The sequence below is a fragment of the Scleropages formosus genome, chromosome 17, assembly GCF_900964775.1.
Source record: "Scleropages formosus chromosome 17, fSclFor1.1, whole genome shotgun sequence".
In the NCBI taxonomy this organism is placed as follows: Eukaryota; Metazoa; Chordata; class Actinopteri; order Osteoglossiformes; family Osteoglossidae; genus Scleropages; species Scleropages formosus.
Window position 1 is genome coordinate 13148165 of NC_041822.1, and position 13080 is coordinate 13161244.

The following is a 13080-nucleotide window of genomic DNA, read 5'->3' on the forward strand; positions in this document are numbered from 1 at the left end:
GCGGTGGCCACAAATGTTACCAGCAATCATGCAGTAAATTTATCCCTTACAAGTGTCTTCCAAGGAAATCTGCATGTCTAATTTAATCTTGTAACAGTCTGATGCTCCACAGCCTGGTTGAGAATGAAGGCCCTAACCAAGGAAGTGTCAGGAATGCTCTCTTAAACACATGGCTTTGTAATATTTTGTCAGAATTACCTTCTTATAGAGAGCATCCTGGTCACAGTCCAAGATGACAATATTCTTCAAGTGTGCCAGGACCTCAACCGACTTCTTCTTCATCAGCACCTCAGAAACAAGGCCTGAGGAGCAAAATTTCATCATCGGCATAGGCCACATGTTCATGATGCAAATATGTTTGTCTTGATTGTGCACTGTTCACATGCAGTAATCAGCAGTGCCACCAGATGGCAGTAATGGCCACATAACACCTTACTGTACAGAATGTGCCAAATAAAAACATGAATCATTCAACTGAAACCAAGACTGGAATTTAACCAAGTCAATAACAACTGAACTTTAACTATTACCTGTAAAACATGGCTGACTGAGATGGAATTCTGAATTTCCCACAATAATTAATGTGTCCACTAAAATTAAAATTGTGGCATGACACCCCCACACCTTCGGACCAGTGCGAGTGGCAGATGTTGACGTGGACCTTATACTACACCTTCAATGCTGATCTCCGAGATCCGTGCTTTCTGACCACGAATGAACATCTTCAGGCAGGACAGGTCAGCTCTGATGTGTAAATTAACTACGTCTTCAAATTTGGACTTCTTAGCTGCTGGAAAATAAAGAGCAAGAAAACAAGGATCTTGACTTCAGTATGGGGGATGTGCTTTGACATCTTGGACATGGAGATGACAAGGCTGTACAATCCAAACCCCAGTAGCTGGACACACAGAAAGGGGATCTGCTGAAGGACGAAACACAGTACTCTGCTGTACTTTCATTGGCCGCAGAACATGCTGCAGGAAACATCAGCGCAGATAACAAACATCTAATTGCTATGAAAATATTAACTTTTTTCTTGAATTAGCAATCCCTGAGACATCTCTGTCCTCAAACTGTCACTCTTCTGCTTTACATAACTGTGTGCACAATGCGTTTATATTCTGCTAGGTTGGGTGTGTAGTACATGTTTGAGAACACCTCAGATTAATCAATAATCACGATTCACAATATAGGACATTTGATTTTAATTGGAACCTGGACGCTTCATCTATTTCATGTTACTTCATGCACAGTACTACCCGCCTTTCATCTAGTTTCTCAGAGGAAAAAAAAAAAAAAAAATCCTTTCCTTGTTTCTATCATTACATATGGGAGGCTGTTATTAGCCCTTATTTGTAGGGTGCACATGGGGCTCTTCCAAGAGCCTCGTTCTCGTCTGATCCACCGCACTGAAGTTCAAAGTTAGCTTGTTCCCTTTTTTGTTCCCAGCTGCTTCTGACGTTGTTCTTTTCAGTTATAAACTCTTGTTTTGTGTGCTTGCTATCAATGTTCTGGCTCAGTGACCAGCAAAGGATAACTCTTACAAAGTTTCCTAGCAATGGAGGCTTCCTTCTTCTCTCCCTCCTCCTCTTCTTCCTCTGGAATGGTGGGAAGCTCCTCCTGTGTTTCCTTCTTCTGGGGGGGCAGGAGGCTGTTCAGGAAGTTCATAGAATTGAGAAGAGCTTCGATGTGCAGATGCACGTCCAGCGAGGAGAAGTTCACCTGAACCCAGAGAAAGGCAACAAGAACACAGCTTAGCCTGAAGAGTGAATACTGACTGATGTTGAAAGGATTTGTTGTTTCACCAAATAATTTTTTTCTTTCATTCATTTACCTTTATAAGCTGCTCTGTGTTTTTGTAAAGGGACTTGAACTCTGGCCCATTCTTATCAGCCTGTGAAGAAAAAGGCAGAATGCGTCAGGATTCGGTGACACATCCAGACATCTGACTGGAACAGTCACCACAGCATAGAACTTCAGAAGAGCTCAGCAGTCAGGACAGTATCTGCAGCCACCACATCAGGGTAAAGAGGGTGGATGCCTTTGGGTAACTGAGGGACAAGCATACCTTGATGTACTCCAGTGTCAGTAGGTCCTCCTCGGTGTTGTCCAGAGTGGTGATGAGTTGAACTGGCTTCTGCTCAGCATCTGATCCGATCACAAGAGTGTGTTCTGTGGGTTATCTCTTTCTCTACCTTACACTGTTTTGTCCTTCATCTTACTGTAGCCCCTAAATTCCCCTGCTTGCTTCCCTCAGACTCACTAAATATTGCTCTGATTCCTTTCTTGTGTTTGTAATTGATGCAGGTTCACACATGCTTTGAAGCATCTAGGGCAGCTACCTCTGGGCTCTTACCCATGTACTCGGGGCACTTAAGGCAGATCTCTCGGAGAAAGGTGTTGGAGGACATGTCGAAGGTGCGCAGCTTTAGCTCCGTGCCAAGGCCCTCAATGTCCAGCTGCAAGACGGTGATCTCATGGCTGCTAGATAGACGGCACAGCTGCACCGTGAACTGTGGAGCAGAACAGGGAAGACATGCTAAGAAACTTGGGAAATGCTCTTCCAGGGTACTGTCGACACACCAGTTTGTCTGTCCTACTCATGGCTAATAGAAGTAAAAGGTCCATGGAGTGCACTATTAAGCATTTAAAAACAAGTAAAAGGCAAATATTAAGCATCAACAATAGCAAAACAAACTTTTACTCTATCTAAAACAAAGGTGAGTCATGAAGACAAGAGGGCAGCACATGGTGCAGTAGTTAAAGACACATGATGTTTGTGGATTGGAGTCCTGGAAGAGGCCCTGCTGGGGTAACGTGGAGATAAGTGCTATAAACTGAATTCCTCCGTTATAATATCCAGGTTTATACATAAATATCTGCTTTATATAACAGGAGTGACAGCTAAGTAGCAAAATAAAAACTATTTGCAGTTTGTTACTTCATTCTGCAAAAGTTAAAATGCATTTAATGAATTTTAGAAAACCTTTTCACACATTACTAAGAACACGACCACAGAACAAATAGTGTGAGCTAACCAGTAGAAAAATTATGATGATGGCGCTGCCAATAACAACAGACCACTGTACCTCACTGATCTCAAAGGTCATCTGGAATTCGGTCATGTTCTTCTTGGGGTCTTTGAGAACCACCGATTTCTTTTTCACAGACTGGCTACGTGACAGGGAACCGCTACTGACGTCGAAAAATGGCATGTCATCAATGGGCGAGCTGGGAGCATCATAGAACAGTTCCTCCTCCGAGCCTGTGGGGCAGGACGGGGGTCAGAGTCACTACACTCACACACATGTGACCAGAGTGCTGCTGCACAGGAGCATGGACTCACCAGAATCGAAAATGAGGGAGGATCGGAGGTCTGCCATCGGTGGTTTCCTTGGGGTCAGCTGGGGTGTGTATGATTGTTTGGGGGCCTGTTGGATGAAAATGACCAAGAGAGTGATTTAAAAAAAAAAAAAAAAAAGAAAAACACACACACACATTTTGTTTAATTCAGATATATACAGATTCATTCACACACTTCCTCAGTGAATACTGAATTCCAAGCCGGCTGGGAGGGATACAAAGTCAACGCAAGCTGACCTGTACCAACCTTGGGTGTGGCCTGGTTGCCTGAGCTACGGGGAGCTGGACGACTTTCAGGGAGCGGGATGCTATCAACCAGCTGAAGGACCCCCCGCACCTTGTCATCAGAAATACGAAGAGAGAGCCTGGGAAGTTCGCCTGAAATCTTAAACCTGAATCGGAAAAGGAAAAACAGCTCAGCTTGCACACAACCAAGAAAGTTGCCAAACTGGTCACTCTCTAAGAAGGAGATACCAGATCTGTTATAATCCAGCTTCCAGAACATCTCAAGATCAGGCCACAAAAGCTTACTTGGGCATCCTAGAATCTGTCACCACCATGGCCCTGCTGAAGACCACCTTCAGATCCACAGGTTCCAGAATGTGGAGGTCAGACTGCTTTAGCTTCCGTGCTTTTTTCCAGTCTCCACCTGTGAGGACAAAGATGTGTATGGAACAGATTCATAAAGTGCACCACAACCATACATAATATAACTGTCACCAGGTAAGACAGAACACATCTATGGACTGAATTACTGCAGGCAACAAATAAATTACTGTAGTAATGATATATAGTAATGATATAAAATGTTACCACAGGGGTAGACAATACAGGCATATTTCATGGCAGTGAAGCCATTATACACGTGACTGAGATATGTGGAGACCTGATGGTACCATGCAGAACTATTCCAGGACCCACCAGGCTTGCTATAGAGGAACTGCAGGCTGGAGAGATTCACATCGAAGCTATCGTATGCTCGGGACATGATGTCCTCTATGGTGCTGTGACCTGCAGAAAGCTGAGGCAGCCCCTTTCGACTCTGGCTGGACACCTGGGGAGCAAGAGAGTTGGAAGCTGTCAAACAGAGCGGGGAGACCATTTTGCCTGGAGATCTTTAGGGATAAAGTAAAACAAGCCAGGGATACACAGAACATTCAAAGACATCAATTAAAGGTGGCTCTAGCATTTCATTTTTAACTTTTTCTTAATAGTTTACACTAAAATATAAAATGATTTTAGACAACACATATGGTGTAATGAATCAAAACGGAAAATTGTTACCTTGAAATGTCCAAGATCCAACACCATCACGTTCTTCGAGGAGTCGTAAAAGCCAGTTTGAGGGACAATGACATAGGAGGCCATAAGGTTAACTTTGAGGTCCAGAACCTTCTGTGTTTCGATGATATACATGAGACCTGGATACAGTAACATGAATTATAAACACAATATTTGCTACATTAAACACAAAACTTAAAGCATACACAGTGAACGGGAACATAAAGAGGTTGTCGTTTCTTTCGTACTTTTTTAACATAACGTTTGGTAGGTGGTCAATGATTTGTCGCTTTCATGTACATCATCAGTATTTAATAGACACCTATTTAGTTGTGTGAGAAACATAAATATTTACAGTTTCTATAGATTCACTAATGTTCAGAGGAGGATGGGTCAAACAATGTTTAATAACCCACATTTGGAGCGTACTATACAAGTTGATGCAGTGCTGACAGATAAAAGTGCTGAAAGGACAAGAGGTGAACCCTGACTGTTAGATGTTGTGCATGGGTGGATGTATGGGGGTGGGGCTCTGGTTGGAAAAAACTGGGGGGTGTCGGGGACCTGTGGAGCAACTGGCATCACTGTGATGTCAGAGACCCTTCAACTACACCCACGACCTGGTGGTGCTCAAAGGACCCCAGTGGCACCCAGCAGAGCGTTTCAAAGAGCTCCTAAAGTGACATATATAAATAAATTGATCACCTGTCCCTTTAGACATGCTTTCAAACATTAGGACTTCTCTACCCACACAAAGACAGTGGCGGCTCTCCCCATAAGTACGTACACCACACAACATGACTGAGATGAGGACTGCAAGTCTGGTTTGCTGCTTCCCACATTCTGGAATCAGTGCGTCAACATTTTGTGATCCTGGGTGGAACGTGTCGGTGGCTGTTTACAGCATGGCTTCCACGTGCAACTGGATGAGGCTTCACTACGCTGATCTTCATCACCGGCTTTACCTGTGGATGTGCGGTCCTTAAACTGCTCCAGCTTCATCAGGGTGGCAGAGGTGAGCTCTTCCAGCTCCAGGTCTTGTGGAGGCATGAAGAATGCTGACAAGCTGTTCACCGTCATCTTAAAAATAAAACATAGGAGAAAACACTTTTAGTATGGAAAACACCATAAACACGCAGTGGCATGAAGAAAATAAAACCAGGATTAAGTTCAGGACTTGTATGACAACTCTCAGGTACAGAAGTGGTTAGAGCTGCCACCTTGCAGCCCAAGGACCTGGGTTTAAAACACTTCGGCGAGGTACTCTTGAATCGCTCCAGTAAAAGTTACTTCAATGGGGCAAATAATTATAAGTAGCTGAGCGTACAAACTGCTTTGGAGCATCAGCTGTATCTATGAATATCAACAGTAACACTCCAAGAATGACAAAACCTGTTCTGAAGACATCTACATTTATTCATTTAGCAGACTCTTTTGTCCAAAGAGACATAAATCTCAGCAAATTACAATTTATGCATTACATTAAAAGAAGGAGACATAGCTGCTAACATGAAAATCTCAAGCAAACCTAGTTTGTTACCTACCACTTGCTGCACCGAGGTTCATCGAGTAGGTGCATAAAAATCAGGATAGACAAATCCCAATACCCTCCCACCAAATTTTTTTTTTTTTTTTTTTTTTAAATATTATCAGACAAAGGGTGGCCCCTTGTTTCCTTTATATTTACATTTATTCATTTCATTGATGCTTTTATCCAGTGACTTATAATGTTAGTCTACCTACATTTATTTACCCATTTACAAAACCGGGTCATTTTACTGGAGCAATTTAGGGTAAGTTCTTTACTCACAGGTACTACAGCCAGAGGTGAGATTCAAAGCTGTAACCTTCGGGTCCAAAGGCAGCAGCTCTAACCACTGGTCTACCAGCTGTCCCTATATTAATGTAAGGTTTAGTGTTTCTGATATTTCATCCACTCCCCGTATAACCATAGGCAGTAAAGCACTCACTGCATCATACACAATCTCCAACGGTTGAGACTCGACGTGTAGACACTGATCAGCCGACACATCCAAGGGGTTTGTGTCAAACATCACGCTCAGCAGTGGATTTTTGGATTCGGTCGCTACGCTTCGTGAGGACAGCAGGATCGGAGCCGACTTGTTCCGTGGCAGCCCGGTCACCTCGAATGAGTTCAGCTGGGCCGATATTCTGAGCAATCGGTAATCACAGAATCCGTTTACTGCTCCATCCAAGAAACTGCAGTGGCCAGTCTCAACAGTCATCTCAGAGCAAAAGGGAATATTCACAACCTAACATAAAGAATCTCTCACTGGGGTCAAGAAAATCCACTATGAATACAAAAACCAAATAATATTAACGCTACAGATCCATTATCAGCAAACGCCTCCCAAATCATGATGGTCAAGAGCCCATTGTGGAAGCACAGAGAGATAGGGAGAGAGATCATTCTATCACAGGGCAGTCTCTCACACACACACACACACACACACACACACACACACACACACACACACACACACACACACACACACAGAGAGAGAAATGTAAATTCCACAAAGGCTCCCCACTGGATTCAAATCCCTGTCAGAACCCACAGCCAAGGAGCTGTGAGGCACCAGCACTACCTGCTGCTCCACCCTGTCACCCATTATAATAATACTGTAACTTTTAAATATCAATAAAAGTGATCACATGGGGCTCCCAGTGTTATGTTCAATCTTTCTGCTGGAAACATGTACACATTAGAATGAAAAGGACATGACGAGAGCACTAAAGCTTTACGTCACAGAGGGTAAACAACTGTAATGTTCTAAGCAAAGACAGTTTGTGAGGCGATGTCCTTAGAATCTCATACATACTTGATTGCTTGTGCTCCAGGCCTCTGTGCCAGCATGGCTCTTAGATCGATGACGTCAAGTTTGATGATTTCTGGTTTGTCTTTATCCTCCTTAATAGACACGGACATGCTAACCAGCTGGAATTTTATCTTCATGGCTTCAAACTGAAAAAAGTAATGAATCAAAAAGCATTTTAACACGTTCCTTAAGTCTTACAACTTTGTCTGATAACTGAATGAATGAGCACTGGCATCCATTCAACATGACCAGATGTTACCCACACACACACACACACACACACACACACACACACACACAGACCAGGACACACCACACAGGGACCACTCACATTCTTTGGCAGGTTGGGATTGACCGCAGTCTCACTGTACCCAATGGCAGTGTAGAGTTTGGCTTTCTCAGCGGGCGTCATCAGTTCATCAAACCCTGCAGTAACAGAATGAAGACTATCAATCAGGGTCTTCATCACAGCTTGACAATACCGTCCGCAGATGCAACTCCCCCGTTTGTTCACTTTTGCCTTAGGCAAGCCAGCACACATCCACCCTCCGTGGGCAGACTGAAAAATCTTACCAGAGATGGAAAAAGCAGACACAATGCGTAGTGCAAATAGGCAGATTTAAAAACAGAATCCTCCAAACAAAAAAAAAACTGCTATGTCAAACCATTTATACTCAGATTTAGGGTAGTTCTTCAGTGACCAAAAAGAACCTACCATAGATGGTTCACTACATCTGAGCTATGGTTTGATAGTAATTTATTTTGCTTGAGCTATTGCTGCGCAAGTTTAGTAAGAATGTGGACTGCAGTTTGACTTGGGTTTAGGCTGAATTAGTCAGAGGTACAACACGGGTCCAAAACTTCAACTAACCTCCTGACTTGACCTCCTTCTGAGTGCTGCTATCGCCAGACCAGCTCCACATCCAACCAAACCACCCCTGGGACTCCTCCTCCTCCGGTTTAACACCCGGGCGATAGATTCGCAGCCCGGCTTTTATCGCCTGGGAAGGGGGGGGGGGGGGGACACAATAAAGACAACAGGTTAATTACTGAATTTTCTTTGCTAGCTTTATTACACACACAAAAACCACTGGACCTGCTGATAAGCATAAAACTAATTAAACTTATTTAGTTTTAAAACGATACACATTTGCTTGGAGGTTCTTTGTTCTTCCTGTTGAGAAAAGGCGATAATAATTGGTGTCATACCTCCATCTCAGCCTGCTGACGTGCTAGTGTGATGTTAAAAATATCTAGTGTTTTCTCAGGCTCCTAAAGACAGGGAGATATCAAGCATCAATGTGAAGAAATCTGTTCATGGGAGTACATCTCATGAAAATGCACATTTCTTCATTTCTGAATGGAAGAAATCCTGAACTAGCATAGACCTCCAGTTTCTTTAAGACGTCTTCAGTGGGCTTCTTGCTGGTTATCTTCTTCTTGTACAGCTCTTTGTAGGTTTTCACCTTCTGCCGGTGTTTCCGGATGTCCTTCCAGGACCACATGTGGAGCCTAGGCTTCACATTCACCTCGAGGATACCAGTTATTGCATACTGCCACCTGATTGTTTAAATGCAGGATAACATACAGTGAGCAGCTCTTTCCTCAGCTTGCTTCAATCGAAAGGTGAAATGAGTACACATAAGTGATGTTACTGGGTCGCACAAACCATTGGTAAGCATTGGTGTGAACAGGAACATTGGGATGGTACTTCCTGTACGGAAGGTTCCGAGACATCAAATCAATGGACCCCAGCAGCTCTAGGATATTGACGTACTGGATTTCAGAAGTAAAAAAAAAAAAAAAAATAGAGAGAAACAAAGAAAACTCATCAATACATTGTAGGATAGTGGTGCAAGATTAACATCATACATTCTAGGGGCAACAAAGCACTTTGAACAGGACTCAAGTGGTGATCTGATCACATCATGCAATAGGTGATTCACAGACTTTATTAATAATTTCAGCAGTATTGTAATTGTTTGGATTATGTCCAGAATTATTATGAATCTTACATTTTAAGAAAAAAAGACTGTTAGTAAAAAAAACATTTGGTTTGTATTTTACAAGACAGCCTGATTTTTTTTTTTTTTTTTTAATCTACATCCACACCTACATCCATCATGTTCACTTGGAAAGGCAGTAAATTTCGCTCAGGCGGCCAATGAACCAAAGGCGGTTTTACTACCCCCAGGCCACTGCTCTCCCTGCAGAACATCAGTCGAGTACAGCTGACACATCTCCAGCACAGCAATGAAGCAAAAACAAGACAGAGACACGTCTCGCACCTGTGGTCTTTTCAGCTCTACTGCCACCTCTGGGAGGTTCACCACAAGGTCCACTTTAGGGGATGAGAAGTCCACATCAGCCCGGGGGTTCATGCGCAGTTTAGCGTTGGCTGATATTGGACTAAAAACTGCAAGCATCAAGAAACATGAACCCGTTAAATCTGCAACTGAAACACCGAACAACATCTAAACAGAAAAACAAGGGAAAATTCTGGAATCTTGTAGGCAATTAAGTTTTATGCACACCTTTCTATTGAGAATCCCTTTTGTGATCATGACTGCTACTACTTCTACTTACCGAAGTCATAGTCTTGTGGAATTGCACCTTTAACTGCAATGCTGTTCCTCAGATACATCTGAAAAAAAAATGACAAAACTAAGTTACACAAAAGAGAACTCGGAACCAAACAGAAAAGCTGCCCACACACGGTTATGGCAGTGACAGCGCAACATTCAGTTTGCAAACCGTTTTACAGCATGAGTCACGTTTAAATCCATCTTACAAGTGATCACATGTTTCACATACCTGTGGCTTACTCCTTCTTTCTACCAAGTAGCGAACACTCCTAGAGCACCACAATTATCTTCCCAGTGGTAATCGATGTAACAGCAGGTGTCTTTGAGGACACCCTTCATTCTGAACGCTGCTACAACACCCCGATTGCTATATTTACTATTTTATCCTCCAAGCACATGTTAGCGGTCATTCACGGCGACGCCATCCAGCCTCGTCCATAATAATACTGGATGGTGTCCTGGCGACAAAATACACAACTCACCAGGGCTTCGTCTGGACTGTGACTGGAATAGAGCTCCGAGTTTACATTCCAGTAAGCAAACAGATTGTCCAAACGGACAAGCTGTAAAGAGAACAGAAAAGACACCAATTACAGAGAGTAGAAGCAGAATCTGCGAATAAGAGGATTAAGTACTGACTCAACAGTTTAAAAAGCAGGCTGACAGTGATAAAAGAAAAATGAGAGTTGAGGTTGGCAGCTGATGGTCTCAGCAGAGTTCCTCCCAAGTCCTGGTGCAGTGGAGATGAGTGATAGTTCCTGTGCAGTACCTACTGTTATGGTCAGGCTAAGTGACAGCAGTGAGCTGCACACACACAGCAGAGTGCCTAGAACAAGGCACTTTCCTTTATCAACCTCCCCCCCGAAGTCTGCACACAAGAAAAGAGTGACCATGAAACACTGTACCTTGAAGAACAGCTTGGACTTCTCATCCAGCAAACATGGGGTCCAGTTCTGGTCAGCCGTCTAAGGGTCAGACATTGTGGGATGACAACATCGCTCATAAGTTATATGTCCATTTCAAACCAAGATCGAAGGTGTTAATCTCATTGGAAGCATTTAAGAGAAGTTAGGCAGGTGAGCCAGCCAGTGCTAGCAATTAGTGTGGGAAACAGGGTACCTGAAGGCTGAGATTCTGCAGCGACACTCCAAACGACAGAGGTGAATTAGGATTTGTCACCTGAAAGAGAGGAACACAGCTTTGGAATCTGTACACCAGTGTGCGTGGAAATATCAGAAGCGACAGAGGGATGAACCTGATCCTCACACCTGTGACTCTGAACACCAGGACACCAGTTCAAGAGCTGCATGGGTTCCCCCAGCTCTTGTAATGCCTCAGGTATTCATTTCAACGAACCAAGACTACAATGTTACATCATTAGCTTTTTTTTTTTTTTAACTGTGAATAAGAAGTGAGAGGTTTCAGATCTTTGGGCTGCCATTGAGCCAATGCTAAAAAAAAGTAATTAAATTACTTTTTTTTTTTTTTACACTCCCGCTAGTAAAAAGCCACCTTTGTGAGTTGGTCAGAGTCTGCACACTTGTAGTTGCATAAAATTCCAGGCTTGTTGCCTGCTGACCACAAAACTTCCACTTCAGTATGACACTTCATCCTATTACAGTAAGCAGTAGATCAAGTATTTCCTCATATCAGATTTTATATACTGTATATGTGTAATAAAATAAGCACAATCACCATCAGATCCAAAAACAGGTTTCTATTTAATTGCCTTAATTTCAGATTTCATCCTGTGGCAAGCAGTGAACAAAGGTTGAGTACTCACAGCATCCTCATATCGTACATGGATGTTGGAGATCTTCACCTGAAGATTCTTGATCACCTGTGTGACCAGTTTCTCCACAAATGTGTCCTGCTTCTCTTGCGTTGGGTTCTCTGCGGGCATGCAAGACACATCACACACTTGAAAGCCAAGAAAAAAGACATATTTTACAGAATTCTTCCATAAAAGGACATGTTAGCAGCACCATTGCCCAAACAGCCTCCTGCTCATAGCTGGTATTCCTGGATGATAATGTGATGAAAGTGACATCTTGATGGTTCTCATTCATTTTACATTGCATGTTGTAGCATAATGCTGCAGAGTTTTAATGATAAAACAATATTTCTTTTTTCTTTTCCCTGTCGCCTTCCAACTCATATTCCCCAGAAGTTTTACTCTGTTTTTCCACTGCTGCAGCTCAGAGACAGGCATAAACCATGCTTTTTACAAGAGAGACTGGAAACGTGGTCTCGGACCTTGTTCCGCTGCTTTCTGTTTGGTCTCCTCAATCCTCTGCAGTTCCCTCTGCCGTGCCTCCTGAAGCTGTTTCTCCTCCTTCTCTGCATCATATTTTATACCTGCAAATCATTAAACATTATTAGGTATTTTTTATTTGACAGCACAGGGTCACAACAACATACAAGTAGAGACAGTACACTGAGGGAGTGCAAACACACATAGAGTTAGGGGTCAGGGTCAAAAGGTGACCATATGTCACAGACGTGATCATTTAGGACATTCTAACTTCCAAGTGGGTGTCCAAACATTCCAGAATTCCTGATGTCATGTAAAACAAGTGTTCATTGCCAAGACATTACCTTGCCGGCCTGTTCTCAGCAATGTTGACTGATGCCTTCAGCGAGGAAGATGTTGGAATCCATATTAACTATCGTACTGACGGTAAACTTTTAAACCTCAAAAGGTTGAAATCCAAAACCAAAGTTGCAACAGATACCATCAGGGATTTTCTGTTTGCTGATGACTGCACTCTCAATGCTACTATGGAAGCCGACATGCAGCATTGGGTCGTCAAGTTCACCAAGGCCTGTAATGATTTCGGCCTCATCATAAACAGGAAGAAGACTGAAGTTCTACACCAGCCTGCTCCAGGTAAACTTTACGGTGAACCTAATATCACAATAAACGGAAAAAGTCTCAGTGCAGTGAATAAGTTCACGTACCTTGGAAGCACATTGTCCCGAAACGTTCTAATCGATGACGAGGTGAACGC

The 13080-nt window shown here is 43.1% G+C and overlaps 1 protein-coding gene across 5 annotated transcripts in view; it reads right to left on the bottom strand.

Annotated features, from left to right (window-relative positions):
- The window catches only part of vps13a (vacuolar protein sorting 13 homolog A), a 47629-nt gene that overhangs the window by 26059 nt on the left and 8490 nt on the right, over positions 1-13080 (bottom strand). For 4 of the 5 annotated variants that reach the window (XM_018759255.2, XM_018759251.2, XM_018759254.2 and 1 more), the window contains exons 5-31: positions 12326-12427; positions 11853-11962; positions 11189-11248; positions 10975-11034; positions 10552-10632; positions 10071-10128; positions 9773-9900; positions 9154-9260; positions 8873-9044; positions 8694-8756; positions 8356-8485; positions 7816-7910; positions 7488-7630; positions 6615-6816; positions 5610-5724; positions 4648-4784; positions 4285-4417; positions 3895-4012; positions 3611-3755; positions 3347-3431; positions 3090-3265; positions 2357-2513; positions 2069-2148; positions 1835-1894; positions 1545-1722; positions 674-790; positions 199-302 (exon numbers count right to left, since the gene is read on the bottom strand). In XM_018759255.2, the coding sequence (XP_018614771.2) occupies positions 199-302; positions 674-790; positions 1545-1722; positions 1835-1894; positions 2069-2148; positions 2357-2513; positions 3090-3265; positions 3347-3431; positions 3611-3755; positions 3895-4012; positions 4285-4417; positions 4648-4784; positions 5610-5724; positions 6615-6816; positions 7488-7630; positions 7816-7910; positions 8356-8485; positions 8694-8756; positions 8873-9044; positions 9154-9260; positions 9773-9900; positions 10071-10128; positions 10552-10632; positions 10975-11034; positions 11189-11248; positions 11853-11962; positions 12326-12427 (3116 nt within the window). The remainder of the gene's footprint in view (positions 1-198; positions 303-673; positions 791-1544; positions 1723-1834; positions 1895-2068; positions 2149-2356; positions 2514-3089; positions 3266-3346; positions 3432-3610; positions 3756-3894; positions 4013-4284; positions 4418-4647; positions 4785-5609; positions 5725-6614; positions 6817-7487; positions 7631-7815; positions 7911-8355; positions 8486-8693; positions 8757-8872; positions 9045-9153; positions 9261-9772; positions 9901-10070; positions 10129-10551; positions 10633-10974; positions 11035-11188; positions 11249-11852; positions 11963-12325; positions 12428-13080) is intronic. The other variant, XM_018759253.2, reaches the window with a different exon arrangement.